The 14,841-nt window shown below is 38.7% G+C and overlaps 1 protein-coding gene across 4 annotated transcripts in view; it reads right to left on the bottom strand.

Annotated features, from left to right (window-relative positions):
* Positions 1-8,853: 8,853 nt before the first annotated feature.
* The window catches only part of ELP2 (elongator acetyltransferase complex subunit 2), a 37,263-nt gene continuing 31,275 nt past the window's right edge, over positions 8,854-14,841 (bottom strand). For all 4 annotated transcript variants that reach the window (XM_027679407.1, XM_027679417.1, XM_027679427.1 and 1 more), the window contains 6 exons: positions 13,773-13,845; positions 13,152-13,338; positions 11,410-11,531; positions 10,769-10,911; positions 10,117-10,230; positions 8,854-9,160 (listed from right to left, as the gene is read on the bottom strand). In XM_027679407.1, the coding sequence (XP_027535208.1) occupies positions 9,004-9,160; positions 10,117-10,230; positions 10,769-10,911; positions 11,410-11,531; positions 13,152-13,338; positions 13,773-13,845 (796 nt within the window). In that variant the 3' untranslated portion in view covers positions 8,854-9,003. The remainder of the gene's footprint in view (positions 9,161-10,116; positions 10,231-10,768; positions 10,912-11,409; positions 11,532-13,151; positions 13,339-13,772; positions 13,846-14,841) is intronic.

The raw sequence follows: 14,841 nt of genomic DNA, 5'->3' as shown, positions 1-14,841 counted from the left end.
TTTCTGACATTTGTTTCCTCTAAGAGGCATATCAAACCCAAATTTTGATTTGTTTCCTCAATACATATGGAGAAAAGTGCATAGTACTCTTTTACATGACTTCTCTTATTGGTTAATAGACCTCATTTTGGTGCCTTACAGATGATCAGTTAGCCCCACCACCACTGTAACAGAACAAGACTCTAAGACCAACAGCACAACCTTGCAAGCCCTTCCTTGCTTTTGGAGAACCTCTTTTAGCCTCACATTATACTGAGTGGTTTTAGCCTCACATTATAGTGAGCGAGTTGTGGAGGAGTAAGGAGATGTTTCCAAATTCTTTTGCTTTTTTAAAGATCTTCTAGGATAACCTGGTTAACCACAAGTCACTGCATGCTCAGTAACTCAATAGGATACAATAATTCCCTCCTATGTTATGCAAAAGGACAAGCTGAGCAGCAACGGTACTTTCCTCTACACTTAAAAAAAATCAATTATTTCTTTGTTTTTAAATCTGTAAAATCCTATGTAGACTTTTCCCTCTCTGCTAATTTTGTTGGCAAGGTCAACTGGAAAAGGTTTCTGGCATCTGCCACGTCTGTTGGGAGGCCTTCCACGCAGTGTGAAAATCCCTCTCCTGACGTGGCTGGAAAGTCACTCACCAGCCTCCTCTATTTTTACTGAGTCAATAAATGAAATTCTCACCACCGTGATTGACTGATTCTTTGATGGAGCTGCAAAGACGCAGGAGGCATAATATCAGCTGCTGCACAGACGTCCCAAACATATGCTGCCAGTACCTTCAGTCTTGGGTTGCAGCTACCCTGTTATTTTAGTATTAGGTTTATCCTTTAGCAGCAAGTGCTAATCGTTCCACACCGTGCTGTGATTCTGAGGCCGCTGCAACTTGTCACTGCAGAGCAGAATCATACTAGAAAAATCAATTTATGACTTAAACGACGTAAGAACAAAACAGTCCAAAGATAAGATACTACACTCTGTCACAAATACCCAAAAGACAGCATCATGCACCTTAAATGCTTCAAAAAAGAAAGTTTTGACTTGTTTCAAAAAAAAAAAAAAAAACCAAACAAAAAAAAGAAAATTATTTGCCAGCACAAACAGTGCTGGCAGACAAACATGAATAAATAAAAAGGTGCAAAATCAGTAATAAATACTTTATTGGTAGAAATTTTGTAGCACTGAGGAAGAGGAAATAAGTTCAATGAAAGGAAGAGTACAGCTGCCATAAAAGGGACACTTAATTACAGCAGGACTCTTCAGACTGGAAAAGAAATCCATGGGCAGGAAATATACTAAAGGTCTATAAAATCAGGAATAACAAGAAGACAGTGAAAAACAACTAATCCTTTTCTTTTCTAATATAAAAACAAGGAGGCACTAAATGTTCAAAACAAACAAGAGATGCATCATCTTATTGGCAGAGACTGAGGATTTCCCTCTAATTTCCCTGAGGATTTCTCACTAATCACTGGGGTATTATGGGTGTGCATGGATTCAAAAAGCAGTTGGACAAATACATGGAAGGAAAAGGAAATTCCTCAATAACTAACAGGCACTAGGGTTCTTCCTGTGGTTGAAAATGTTCCTGAAACATAAGTCACTGGAATCTGGGAGAGTTTCATCATATGATCCAATATGGCGACTCTTTACTTACAAATTATAGAACCATGGAACGGTTTGGCTTGGAAGGGACCTTAAAGACCATCAACCCCCCCCGCCACGCACAGGGACACCTCTCACCAGGTCACTCTCCTCAAAGCCCCATCTGACCTGGTCTTGAACACTTCTAGGGATGGGTCACACACAACTTCTATGGGCAACCTGTTCTAGTGCCTCACCACCCTCAAAGTAAAGAATTTCTTCCTAATATCTCATCTAAATCTACCCTCTAATCTAATCACAGCTGCCTTCAGGAGGTGCATGAGATTTCATTAGCTTAAACCCTTCCCAGGGGCATCCACATGGTTAGACAGCCTTTTAGAACACAAAACACAGTCAACAAAACACACATAGGAAAAAAAGTCCCATTTTACACTTCAACAAGGTAAAGTAAGAAAATTACCATTTTTTAAAATCTTCTTCACATTGATACATTGCAGTGAGGGAGAATATCTATAGCAGACAACAAGACCCTGTGTGATTAGGCAGTGCTCATCATTTTCTGAAGTTTACAGTTTCCTGACCGCAGGACAAAAAGAGAAGAAAAAATGCTTTCAAAATCAGTGTTTCATGAGAAATGCTTATCACTGAAACACTGCATTTAAACATCTCAGAGGAGACCAAATACCTGTGTTTGATTGATAAATTTCTAATTTATTTTGATTTTTTTGGTATATATGACAAGTGCTGGAAATTCGCACTTCTCTTTTTCTTATATTGCCACCTGGTGGTCCTCGGCATGTGGAAGCAATCAACTCACTGATTTTGCAGTGAAATGACCACAGTTTAGGCATTTAAAATAGCATCAATTTCTTCTCCTCTGAGACAGACAATAAGTAATTTTTTAAATATAGAATTTGTAGGGGTGAGGGGCTGTTTGGGTTTACAACCAATACGACAGCTCCTGTGTGTAGTACAGTCAGCTCTCAATTATCTAAACACATGGCTGCTCTGGCCACCCCAGGTCACAGGGAAACAATTAATATGGATTGCAGCTCTGCTGTGGGCTCTGGACAAAAACTTGGGCTGGGTGCCTTGCTCCCTACTGGCAGACTCCCCATGCTCAGATGGAGGCAGGAGACAAGCAGAGCTTCCTGCCAGAGCCAAAACATCTCATCTTTCTTCCGCCCTTTCCACCTTGCCAGTGGTGGAAATGTGGCGTAAGGACACTCAGTAGTGTGACAGGGGCTCTTTTGTTCCCAGAAGCTGTGTTGCCACATGGTCAGAGCAATGTCTGAATTCACGTCTGGCGGAGATGGAGCACACCGCACAGTGGGTACAGGAAAGGCCCCAGCTCTGCAGACACAATGTTAAAATCTGCAGCTCTTGGTCATGGGATTGCATCACCACCACACACAGTCAAGTGCATGCAAAGGAATAGTGTAGGAAAGGGACATGATAAGTTTAAAGAAGAGAGAGTTATAGATTTGAACTTCGTAGGGGAGGATACTACACACCACACTTTAGACACACCATTGTAATGAGACACTATTTTAATGAGACCATGGGTACTTGTCCAGTTTGGAGTTTCCCGATACAGGAAAGACGATGTTAAACTGTTGCAAGTGCAGCAGAGGGCCACCAAGGTGGAGGGAGCAGGGAGTAGTTGCCCTGTAGGGGGAGGCAGAAGAATGGGGCAGGTTCAGCTGGGGAAGAGGGGTCTTTGTAGGCACCTGGTAGCAGCCTTCTAACACTTAGGAGGAGACTGTGAAGATGATGGAGCCCAGCTCTACACAGCGGCGAGCTGAAAGAAGGTAAGAGAGGGCATAAACTGAAACAAGAGAGGTTCAGAACTGAGAGAAGAACAGTTTTCACCATGAAGACAGTCAGCAGTCAAACAAGTTGCTCAGAGCAACTGTGCAGTCTCCACTCTGAGATTTTCAAGATCAGAACAGAAGAAGCTCTGAGCAACCTGGTGTGATTTCATACCTGACCCTGCCTGGAGCAGAAGGTTGGACTACAGATTTCCTGAGCTCCCTTCCAATTTTAATAATCCTGTGATCCTATTGCTCTGTGAAACACAATCTGTTTTTATTTCAGGTCTGAGCTAAAAACTTTCAGTACTATTAACCTATGGAAATGCGCTTCTGCGCAATTAATAGGAATTGCAGAATTTCACATCACAGAGCTATGTTTTGAGCTATGACAACACTTTTTACATGAAAAAACACACCAGATTTCTTTTCAATGGGTAGAAAAAGTTGAAGCAGGCCTTTGTCTAGCAGTAGCTAAGCAAACCCAACATTTATACCTTTTTATTAGCTTTAACAGACTACATTTCATGTACCTGTAACTATAGGGGAGGTCCATCAGCCTGAATCAATGCTCACCAGCTGTAAAGGGGCTCCCATCTCAACTAGTCCCATTGGGTTTAGTGAACCAGAACTGTTACTGAAGGCACAGCAATGTTTGCGATATAAAGAGACTGTATGCACACACCATAGAAGCAGAAGTTTGACCAAAGGATCCCTGGCAGGTTTCTACATTGCACCTTTGGCAACTGCATAGGTCAGACTGACCCATTCTGAAGACCTACACAGAGCAACCTACAGGCATCTCAGGCACTTCCCTGAACTGCAGCTATTTCAACCTCCCTGGCTGAACCTCTTCTGCAGAGAAAGAGAAATGTGTGGTGCAGCTCAGTGCTCTCTGTGGGCAGGGTGAAAACTAGTAGCATCCAGAAATACGAATATAGAACTGCCTGCCATGTCAAAGCAAAGAACTTAAACAGCAGAAAGCTCCCATACTCTAAAAAGTGCGTCTATGCAGTACAGATATTCTCTCAGAAGTACATCTTTATATGATAACTCATAGGAAGGAGACTCTCCAAGATTATGAAATGGAAAGACAAACGTAACTATTGCTTCATCTTGAAAAGCACTTGGAAAGCTTCCCTTGAGGGGACTGCAGTCAATTCATTTTTGTGGAGGAGAAAAGTTCCCCCCACTGGCAGGTAGACAGCTTATGCTTCAGCAAGGGAGGAAGGGCGTGCTGCTCAAGCGTATGCCAGCAATTTGCTGTCAGGGAGAAAGTAGGTAATGAGATTGGACAGACTGTGTAAATACCAAAAGCCCAAAACATAGCAAAGGAAGAATGAGGGACATAGAAGGCAGAACAGAAAATACCAAGAGGATGTTATACTACATGAATTCTCTTAGGATCATGTATTAGAAAGGATAGGATTATCTTATAAGAACAATAGGAGGAGAGACGAGGCTCTTGAGAAAATAAGGATTGATTAAATGAGGATTTAGGGGCCAGCAAGAATGGAGAAGGGACTAAGAAGGCAAAACATCTCAGAAGGGTGGGTGACAAAAGAGAGAAAAGGCTTAGAAAAAAACCAAAATGAGGCAAGACAACAAGATCTGTGTTTGCACAAGCTCTTGATTCAAGGGGAATAGCTCCTCTGCAGTAAAAAGTCTCTTTGCTGCATCCCTCATTATTTCAGTTGGGATCTGCTGGAGTCTATGCTGAAGTCTATCATAATATGGTGATTACCTTGGGCATAGCATCTCCTCTCATCTGTGCAGCAGTAATGTTGGCTGAATCATGCAAACACCATTTACATGGTGCAGCTTTCTTAGAGGACTTCAAGTCCAGGGTACATGTGGTTGGCATAGCTACCCCAGGGTACTGGAGCTAACCCCGTTATTATGGTACAGCATCGGGCTTTCTCACATGGTCTACCCTTTTCCCCCCAGAAAGAGCAAGTGATCATTTCTAGTTTTATTATTGCATTATTTATTATTTTATTATTGCATTACAGCATAGATCAGTTACTGCAGAAAATAAAATGATGCTGCTAACAAAGTTTGTATGTGCCATTGAGGACAAACTGCTTGCATACCATCACTAGAGCTGGTCACACAAGGTGAGAGCAGGAGCCGTGCTTGAGTGAGAGTCTCAGGGGCTGGCAAAGGGAGCCCACAGCCCTCCAGGCTCTCTACCAGCAAAGGCAGAAGTAGGATAAGAAAATTGGGTGGTTGGCATGGGCAAAAAGGCAGGCCCTGGCTGGGAAAAGAAGCGTATGAAGGGATGTCCCACAACTCTCTGAGGATGTGCCAGTACACAGGGCAAACCCAGGAATGGTTGGAGGGTCAAGGGCTGGGAAAGTCATGGGGTAAACACGCTACCCTGCCATCCCAAAACTATCACTGTAGATCCTGATACAGTACTGCTGCTAAAATAGCAGTAGTAGAGCATCATTAAAATGTGCTCAACAACTCCCACCTCCACCAGCTTCCTAAGGCACTAAAGGCAAATTCTGATTTCTGTCCTGTCAGTGATTTTGTCTCATCTTTTCTACAGCTCCAGATGCTCCCTAAAACAGAGCAAGTAATATTTTTGCTTCCCATTTCAGTTATTTTAAAGTTTCCTTATTTGCAACAGCCACTTCTTTAAAGATTTGATTCTAAATGAGGACACAGCTGCTGCCTCCTCTTCCCTTATCTCTGCATTAGCTGCAATTGGCAGTGAGCCTCAGAGCATTCTCATTTCTTCCCATTAAATATTTTGGAAAACAGAGATTACTCAGAGTTACCAAAGTGATGTTTTCAATAGCTGAGAGTTCAATAATTGACTTCCTTGAAATTTTCAACAGCTTCTAGTTACTTCTGAAGTCCCAGCCCACAAGACAGACAACAGCAGAAAATTATACATTTTTTTAAGGCTTAGCATGATGTGTAACCTGCTTGTTCTTTCCCATTTCATAACTGAAAAAATTAACACAATCAATAGCAGCAGTGTGTAGGGAGCCTGCCATGTGGAGCCCACGCAGGAGTTCCTAGGGCCGAATGTCAGTATCTCTCATCTTCCCAGTTTACACAAACAGTATATTTTGTCCTTCTAATCCAGTAGACACTACAGCATCCTCACCTCTAAAGTCAGTGTTTGCATGCCATTTTGGTTCAACATAGACTTGAGGATGCCTACATCCTGGACTGAAAGACTTAAGATTGCTTTGGATCACCTCAATAAACATTTGATTTTAGTTACAGATCTCAGATTATAAATAACAAGTTGCATGCCATTTCTTGCTTGCTTTTTCATAGATCTCTCTACTGTAAGACAAGACAATCTTCCTCCTTTAAGTCTGACTACATAAAACAGTTTGTTCATATCCTTGGCCACAAAGTCTCCTCAGAACAAGCATAAAGCCAGTAAAATACTTTTGATAATGTGCATCCAAAATATTCATAGAATGGTTTTACCTCAAATGTATCAAAAGATATTAGGATATTCTATGCAAAACTTTAGTTTATCCCATCAATTTTCTCATGTCTACTTTCAATGGCACTGTACAACAAGCAGAGAATTTGAGTGCCACATACATGGCCAGCAGCTCATTTCTTAATTTTTTTTTAAATGCTGATTTACATGCTGGTTTTAAAAGACTTTATTGGACTTACTGAGAAGGTAAAGGTGTATGTAAAACTCATGCCCACTAAATGCTTAGCAAAGATATATGTAAGCAAAGATAATATCGTACATAAAATATTAATAATGTGTTAAGGTCTCTCTTGACAACCTCTAACTTAATCAAAAATTAAAAGTGTCTATTATAAACATTTAGACTTGTGAGAGCAACAGACTAACCTGATGTATTTAAAGTTGGAACAATGAGGTATTTAATTTGATTGAGTCACAAAAGTCCCCGGGGTAATGGAACGGATTACTAAATCATCTAACAGCTGATGCTTGTTTAATGACAGCATTTCAGCAAATAAAAGAGAGGGACAACTAATATGATGTTTCACTTTAAACTATACATAAGAATGGCCACATGGCAAGACATACTAGTATTGGAAAGAATTATCTGGTACGATCATCAAATTGGAGGTAAGACACCAAATGACATTTGTGACATAGAATGAAGTTCCACCTTCGGCAGCTTTTTGAAACCTCATGAGTAATAAATTATATCTTTTGCTTGCCAGGATACAACTGCTTAAAAATTACCAAACAAGTAAAATACACTATTCAAATGCTTAAATGCTTAAAGCACACATGTAAGGAAAGCACGGGGTAAAGCAAAAGTAAAATGTAGCAAATCATCTTTATTAACAAGTCATTTTTTATTCCCCTGCTCCCACATTAAAAGTTGATTTTTTAATTTTTGAAAAATGAAACTGAAAATGAAAAGCTAAAATACAAAATTGTTTAAAACATAAACTATTATTAATCTGGAAAGAGCATGGCCCACTCTGAAAGAACTGTACTCTTAATCTGAAGATGCAACACAGTAAAAAGTTAGACACAATTCCAATTACCTCTGCACTACCAGTTCCGGGTAGCAAGTGGTTCTGGAATAACAAGAATTTCATTCTCAAAGTTTAACTAATTTCTGAATTAGACTTTGGAATTAGATACAGACTTGCTGAGGTAAAGGCTTCTTTCTGAAGTACTCACTGTCTTAGTAACATTCTACTTGAATTACAACACTACTGGACAACTAAGCTAATCTGTTTTCACCAGAACAGATAAGGAGTCGTCAAAAGTCAGGAAGAGTCCAAAGGCAGTGGTAAGGAATGGCTGCCTCCTTTTAGCTCCTGCCTAGTGATATCTGTAAGTTTTTCCAGTCCAAACTGTAGAGGATAGCCCTCCAAGAGATTAAAAGGTGGCTCTTCTATAGCACTCTCTTCAGAGAGAGCTCACTGGTACACAGGGGAGACACCAGAAGATTTAAGTGGTCTGTGAGTGGCTTTAAGCCCCACGTGACCAAGAAGCACAAGCTCAGCACTCTGCACAGCAGAATAAAGGAATAAAATCAAACACGCAGGCCTGTCCAAGCATACAAACACAACTACTCCTTCTAACGGCAGGTGGCCTAAGACCTGGAACAAGACTGTAATACACATTCAGAAGGCAATCAGAGAAAGCTGTACGTTTAACTCTGATCTCTGTTTGACTGCACATGCTGAAACACGGCAGCACTGGCAAGCCAATTGACAGTAAAAGTCTGATAGGAATAGGAGTTTAAAAAAAATTCAGTACTCCACTTGGAATCCCAAGCACATAACCCAAGTGTTGCCAGCTTCCCACCCACCCTTGGAGTCAGTGATTAAAGCTGTCTCATTATCCTTCTCCTATACCCTACCCACCTCCCATGCCTCAGTTCCAGGACATCCACCAACCAAAACATATAAAATATTTAATATTCCCAGAACTGCAGGATTAAAAAAATATTCGACATTTCAAACTTCCACCAAAGTTGCTTTAATAAGTTACATGTCAGATGTTTCACTTCCACAGCAGAAAACAGAAAATTCAATAATCAAAATGGCTAAAAGTTGACATAAAATATTGTGAATCTGTTTGGCATAGACAGGCCTGCTGTCTTTGCTAAAGAGCAAATCTGTTGACATTGAATACTTTAACACAGTGATCTGCTCCACAACTTGCAAGTTGCAACCACTCGCTGCTGTTCTGATCGTTATGTCCAGCTCTGCCTGCATGATGTCTCCAACATAAACGTTTCACAGCAAGAGCATGACTTTGGCTGCAACAAAAAGAAATCCATACATAACTGCAAAATGTCAAACACAGTTGGGCATGTGACTGTAAACATCAACATTCATATAATTAGTACTCTTCAGTTAACACTACCAACTGAGGAAACACTGATTTGTGACAATCAGCAGGTATTAAATTCTTAAAATAAGTAAGGCCATTAACACTAATGACATTTTATCCTCTCACTCATCAATAATTCAAACAGCTATTGATTTCCAGTTTTACCACATTAAGCTACAGGTCTAGCATCTCAGTTACTGAGATATGACAGATTTTTGGCTTTTAGCCTACAATTTCCTGTAATCTGGTATCCCTTCCCAATTCACTTCACACACATACAGGCCAAAGTCACCATCAATTTTCATTTCTGTTACTATCAATGTCAGTATGTGACAGAAGAATCTAGGAGAGTGCTTCAAGTGAAACATTCAAAGTCTTTCTACAGAGTTTCTCTAGCTGTCACCGCAGCAGCACCACATAGATCTTGCCATTCCTTTGGTTTCTGGTAGAAGCTGCTCTTGAAAGCTTGCTGTCATCCACTCCAAAATGTTTTGCTGATGTATATAGACAGGGATTCTTTCCCCTGTCTTTTCAGTGTTTTCTATCATCTTATTTTATGACTTTTTTATTTTTATTTCTTTTTAAGTAGGGCCAACAAAGAGAAATACTTCTCAAAGCATTTGCATAGCATGAAGTATTTATTTTGGGGTTTAACCCCCTCTTGTTTTTTGCTCACGTTTGTGAGTGGGTTTTTTAATACATCTAAATAACCAATTTTTTTTCCGGGTTTTGCTTTAAGGTATCTTTAGACTTTCAGGGATCAAAGGATAACAATTTTGGTACACAAATAAACCAGTTTTATATATTATAAGAACATAACTCCAGCACTATTAGTCTCAAGAATAATATTTCATTGCTCCTAACTTACTTCAAAAGACATACCTGTTACCTATCTCAACACATGTGGTCCAGTCAGCTACTGCCAGTTCTTGTCCACTTTGCTTCCATGTGTACAAGACAATCTTCCCATTCTCTAAGCCTACTGCAACAACATATCTATCAAGAGAATAGCTGCATTAGTTAACTGAAATTACAGTAGGCAGCTCAGCAAGGCCAGTTCTAATGCAGGATAGAAAGAAGCAGAACTCAAGTACTGTTTTGCACCTTGCCCTTCAAATCAGTATTTACTTTTCCACAAAAATTAATACATCACAATTTAAATCAAAGCTGCTTCATTAAAAAAAACAGCAAAGCAGAAACCTGCAAAATATATTTGGTTAGGAAAAAGTAAGGAGCTTATTACAACATCAGATCAGTCAATACTGTTGGAAAAATTAATGCATTTCAGGTGTGTTCATGCCTTTCTCCCTCTCACTCCCACTTCCTATTTTATTGTTACACTGTTTGGAGAAGTCACTATACAGCTGAAAAGGTGGCTAGGAAGGAAAAAAAAGTAGAGGTCATTCAGTTAAAGAATGGTTGAAATAATTGACAGGTAGATTTTGGAAGCTGTTTAGCCACAGAACATCAGTTGACTATGAAAATACTAATTTCAAATTAAATACAAAATGACATTACAGAAAACCAGCAATACCTTCCATCAGGAGTAAGCACACGGCTGATACTAACAGCAGTTACAGAATCCCCAGCATCCAGTACTGTTGAACAAGGCTTGACTAAATCCAGCATATTCCCTTTAGTATTCACAGATAAATCACACTGGCCCCAGATAATGACCTATAAGAAAATAGAGTCATCTAGGAATTTTCACTTTGAACTTCTTGTAAATGCACTTACAAAACATAAGGAATAACTTAACTAAAGGAATTCTAGGAAATAGAACAAAGTAGATGACCCTGAAAATAGTAAAAAATCTCTATCTACAAAGATTCGTCTTTGTAGACAGTCTGTCTGATATCATTAAAGTTACCGACAACAAAAACAGATTCTGTTATGAAAGTTGAAGAAAAACTTGAGACCCATAGAATTATGTGACATATGCTTGTCTTACTGCATGAAAAAAGAAGGGAGAAAGTCCAACTGGCAGCCCACAGTCTTGTGTATATATATTCAATCACTTTATTTAGCTTATGAAAGTATCACTGATTTCTGTGCTAAAACACACAATAAGACTTTTGTGTATTTATAGAATAAGGGCTCATTAGAACAAAGCATTTGCTAATCTAAAATACATTAAAATAATTCTAAGCTTTTTAAACCTTTAATATTAATTACCTTTTTGTCCCGACTACCAGTAATAAAATACTTGCTATCTGGTGTCCAATCACAAGACCAAATGATTCGACTGTGAACAGCTGTATTTTTGTCTGTGTATGCACAGCAAGTGAAGACTGCTCCTGGAATAAAACATACAGAGCAAAACCCTTGCTTCAACTACTTTACATATTAAAATAATCATTACTCTTACCTAACTCTATGTAAGAACTGCGGGAATACTTGGATATTATTCCATTCCTCTTTAAAGCAACTGGGAATACTTAGGACCATATGGGTATTTTTTGCAACACTTACTACTAGTAGTGATAACGAGCAACTGTTCAAGACAGTATCACTCAGCCCTTATAGCCCTAAAACAGTAGGAACAGTTCAATCTTTTACATACATTTCTGTTTCAGAAGAATTTAAGTCCAAATATAACACCTTCAGATTATTTCTATCAAGTTTTTTGTAAGAACACTGACTTCAGAAGTTTTTGAATAGTGCAACATTTACCATGTGTTCACATATTCCCAGTAATTTCACCACAGTTCTTATTTACCAGTAAAGCCCCAAGAGCTGAAATTATAATGGTCTAATTGTAAAGATTCATGTGTTCCCAAAGAGACAGGCTGCCATTTCAGCATGTATACAATTAAGAACTAAATCTGATCAGCAGATCATTAAATGGAACTGCTTTTCCTAAGTAGGAAAGGTTGTCATTTTGGAGCATAGACTTTGAATAACCACTTCTTGGGATGCCAATAGCAGCAGTTTTTCTTTACACTGATAATGATGTTATTTGTAGACAGAAGGGTTATTGATGAAGAGATGAAAAGAGAATTTCCTCTACTTGCTGCGAGTATTCATGATCCTTATTCTGAAACATTGTGTAACTACTGTGGACAATATGCCAGGCTTTAGAATAGAAGTCTGAATAGAACAGAAATTCAAGCCAGGATACAACTGGACACTGTCTGAAGGGGCCAAAACTCACTGCCAAGTCTCTAGGAACATTCTATAGAGCCCAGAGTGTTTATATGCCATTAAGCCAACAGTGCAACGATAATCACTTTCAGCACAAGCATCTGGTCTAGGATTCCATTAAAGTGTTCAACAGCAATCTCCTCATGATTTTGCAAGGCTCAAAGTCTTGATGAGAGAGTCAACTGAATCCTTACTATCAGCATTTTTTCCAGACAGAGCCAGTCCTAGTCAAATTAATCAATTGTGCAGGATTATCAGAAAGCCACACCAAAGACAGAGATTAATCCTGTCAAGAGTCTCAAAGTGCCATGCCCTGCAAACAGGGACAAGGCAGCTCTATGCAGGATATGGGTGTAGCAATGAATCTTCCAGCTATGCCTGCACAGAACACCACGATGAAGGCTTTCCTTGACAGAATGCCAATTGGAAGTTCAGGCATTACACGCCAGCTTGTATACTTGATTTCAATAAGTCAAACATACAATCACATGCAGAAGGCAGAAGGAAGAATAGTAGACTTCATTACATCCATCAATTAAACAGCATTTAAAGCCTGATTATATTCTTCTCTGCATTTTAATTTAATTTTTAGCTTTCCATACATTATTAATTGCATTTCCTAAAACCACAAGAGTCTACAATTAATTCTTCAAAGTTGTAAGGAAAATGTCCATTAAAATATTACATCAATTCTCTTTCAAATATTTTGCAGCCAAAAATACTGAACAAACTGCAAAGTCTTCAAATGTGTATATCCACTTTGCATATCTTACCTGACTCTGAGGAGTCTTCTTTCCTCCACAGTGACCAACTCCTGTCTCTAGAAACTGCTAGTAAAAAGCTGTCATTAGGAGAAAATGCCAGCTGAGTAACAGTCAGATTGTGAAAAGACAAACTCTGCAGTTTTTTCCAAGAAGTAGTGCTCCACAAAATAATTGCTGCATGTTCTTTTTTGGAAGCCTGTATAGATGGAAAAAAAATACCAGTGAGAATTAATGAAAGCAAATATAAAAATCACACATTTCAAAATACTAAGATGTTAGGGGGCTTGTTTTAAGGCTTGCAATCAAGTAAGACTCAGCTTTCCTCTGGGAATTTTCAAGATTGTTTCACTATTTTTTACTAATGCTGACAATATATCAGTAAGAAAATATTTCAGACCTATATTTGTTAGAATTTATCTTATTAGCATCTTCAAATGAATCATACATAATTTAGGAATAATTTATTTGCATTCATTCTCACCTTTGCAAGGCAACTGCCATCTATACAAAATCTTTTACATTTATGTGAAAGAACAGAATTCAGCCCAAACTGAATTCTGATTCCTGCTCTGTCAGCCCTAGAAATCTGGTGGGTACTTTTCACTAGATGGTGCTAGAATCTTTTCTTACCTTACATGCTGAAGCAATTACAGTGTTTGAATTATTGCAAGCAACACAAAATATTTCATATCCATGTCCATATCTGAAATACATGTGAAAAGATAATTAACACATCATAGTCATTTTCAGTATTACATCCCAAATAATTCCTAATAATGTTCAGCATTCAATTTAAACATCTGCATAAATTCTTTCAGAATTAGAAACTGACTACAGAAAAATCTCTCCAGCCCATTCCATGGTCCTGCAGAAGCTACACTAATGATTAACAAAGCAAACTAAAGCAGCATTTAATGCACCCTTATTTTCTTGAAAAACAATTTTAACACTACCAATAAAAATCAGAAGCCATATATTTGAATACCACTGAAGAAATATACCAGAAACACCCAGTCTGTTCTGTGAAATACTGAAAGATTTTTGAACTACAGGACAAGAATCATGTTAGAAAAGGAAAACACAATGATGAAAGTAGTGCTGCATGGCTTACTCTTAATTTGCGACCAGCAGGAATTTTATCATAATGCTTAATTTTAAAGCACATTCCTGAAGACTATTTTGTAGTGGAAACCACTGAAAGTCAATTTTCTAAAACTAAAAAATATTTATTCCATCAAAAGTATAAATTTCCTGAAATTCCATGAAGGAAAAATAACCTGTGGAACAAGTCATGAAACAAGTCCTTGGTTGTTTTGGTTTTATCTCCTAAATGCAGTACTGAAGAGGACTTGACGGAAAGACTTCAAGCTTCTCCATGCACCTTTGTTTTTGCTAAATGGAAGCTCCAAAATGTAACATTTCTTGTTAAATTAACAGAAAACATAAAATATTGTCTTTTGCAAAGTCACATGAGTAGGACTATCTTAGGTCAGACCGGCTGCCTGTACAGGCCAGTGCTGTCTCCAGTAAAGCAAATTAAGATAGCAACAATAGGAGATGCTGTCTACATGAGCGTATACGCCTTGCCAGTATAGGAGCTCTAGTACCACTCTTTTCCCTGATCCCATACACACAGTCTGATTTCTTCATTATGTAGTACACCACCAAATAAAAGTTCACAATGGAGAGAAGTAACTGT

This window comes from Neopelma chrysocephalum, unplaced genomic scaffold, assembly GCF_003984885.1.
Source record: "Neopelma chrysocephalum unplaced genomic scaffold, ASM398488v2 Primary Assembly neopelma1_22b, whole genome shotgun sequence".
Classification (NCBI taxonomy): domain Eukaryota; kingdom Metazoa; phylum Chordata; class Aves; order Passeriformes; family Pipridae; genus Neopelma; species Neopelma chrysocephalum.
The sequence above is the reverse complement of the archived record's forward strand: the minus strand, read 5'-3'. Positions and strand labels throughout refer to the sequence as shown.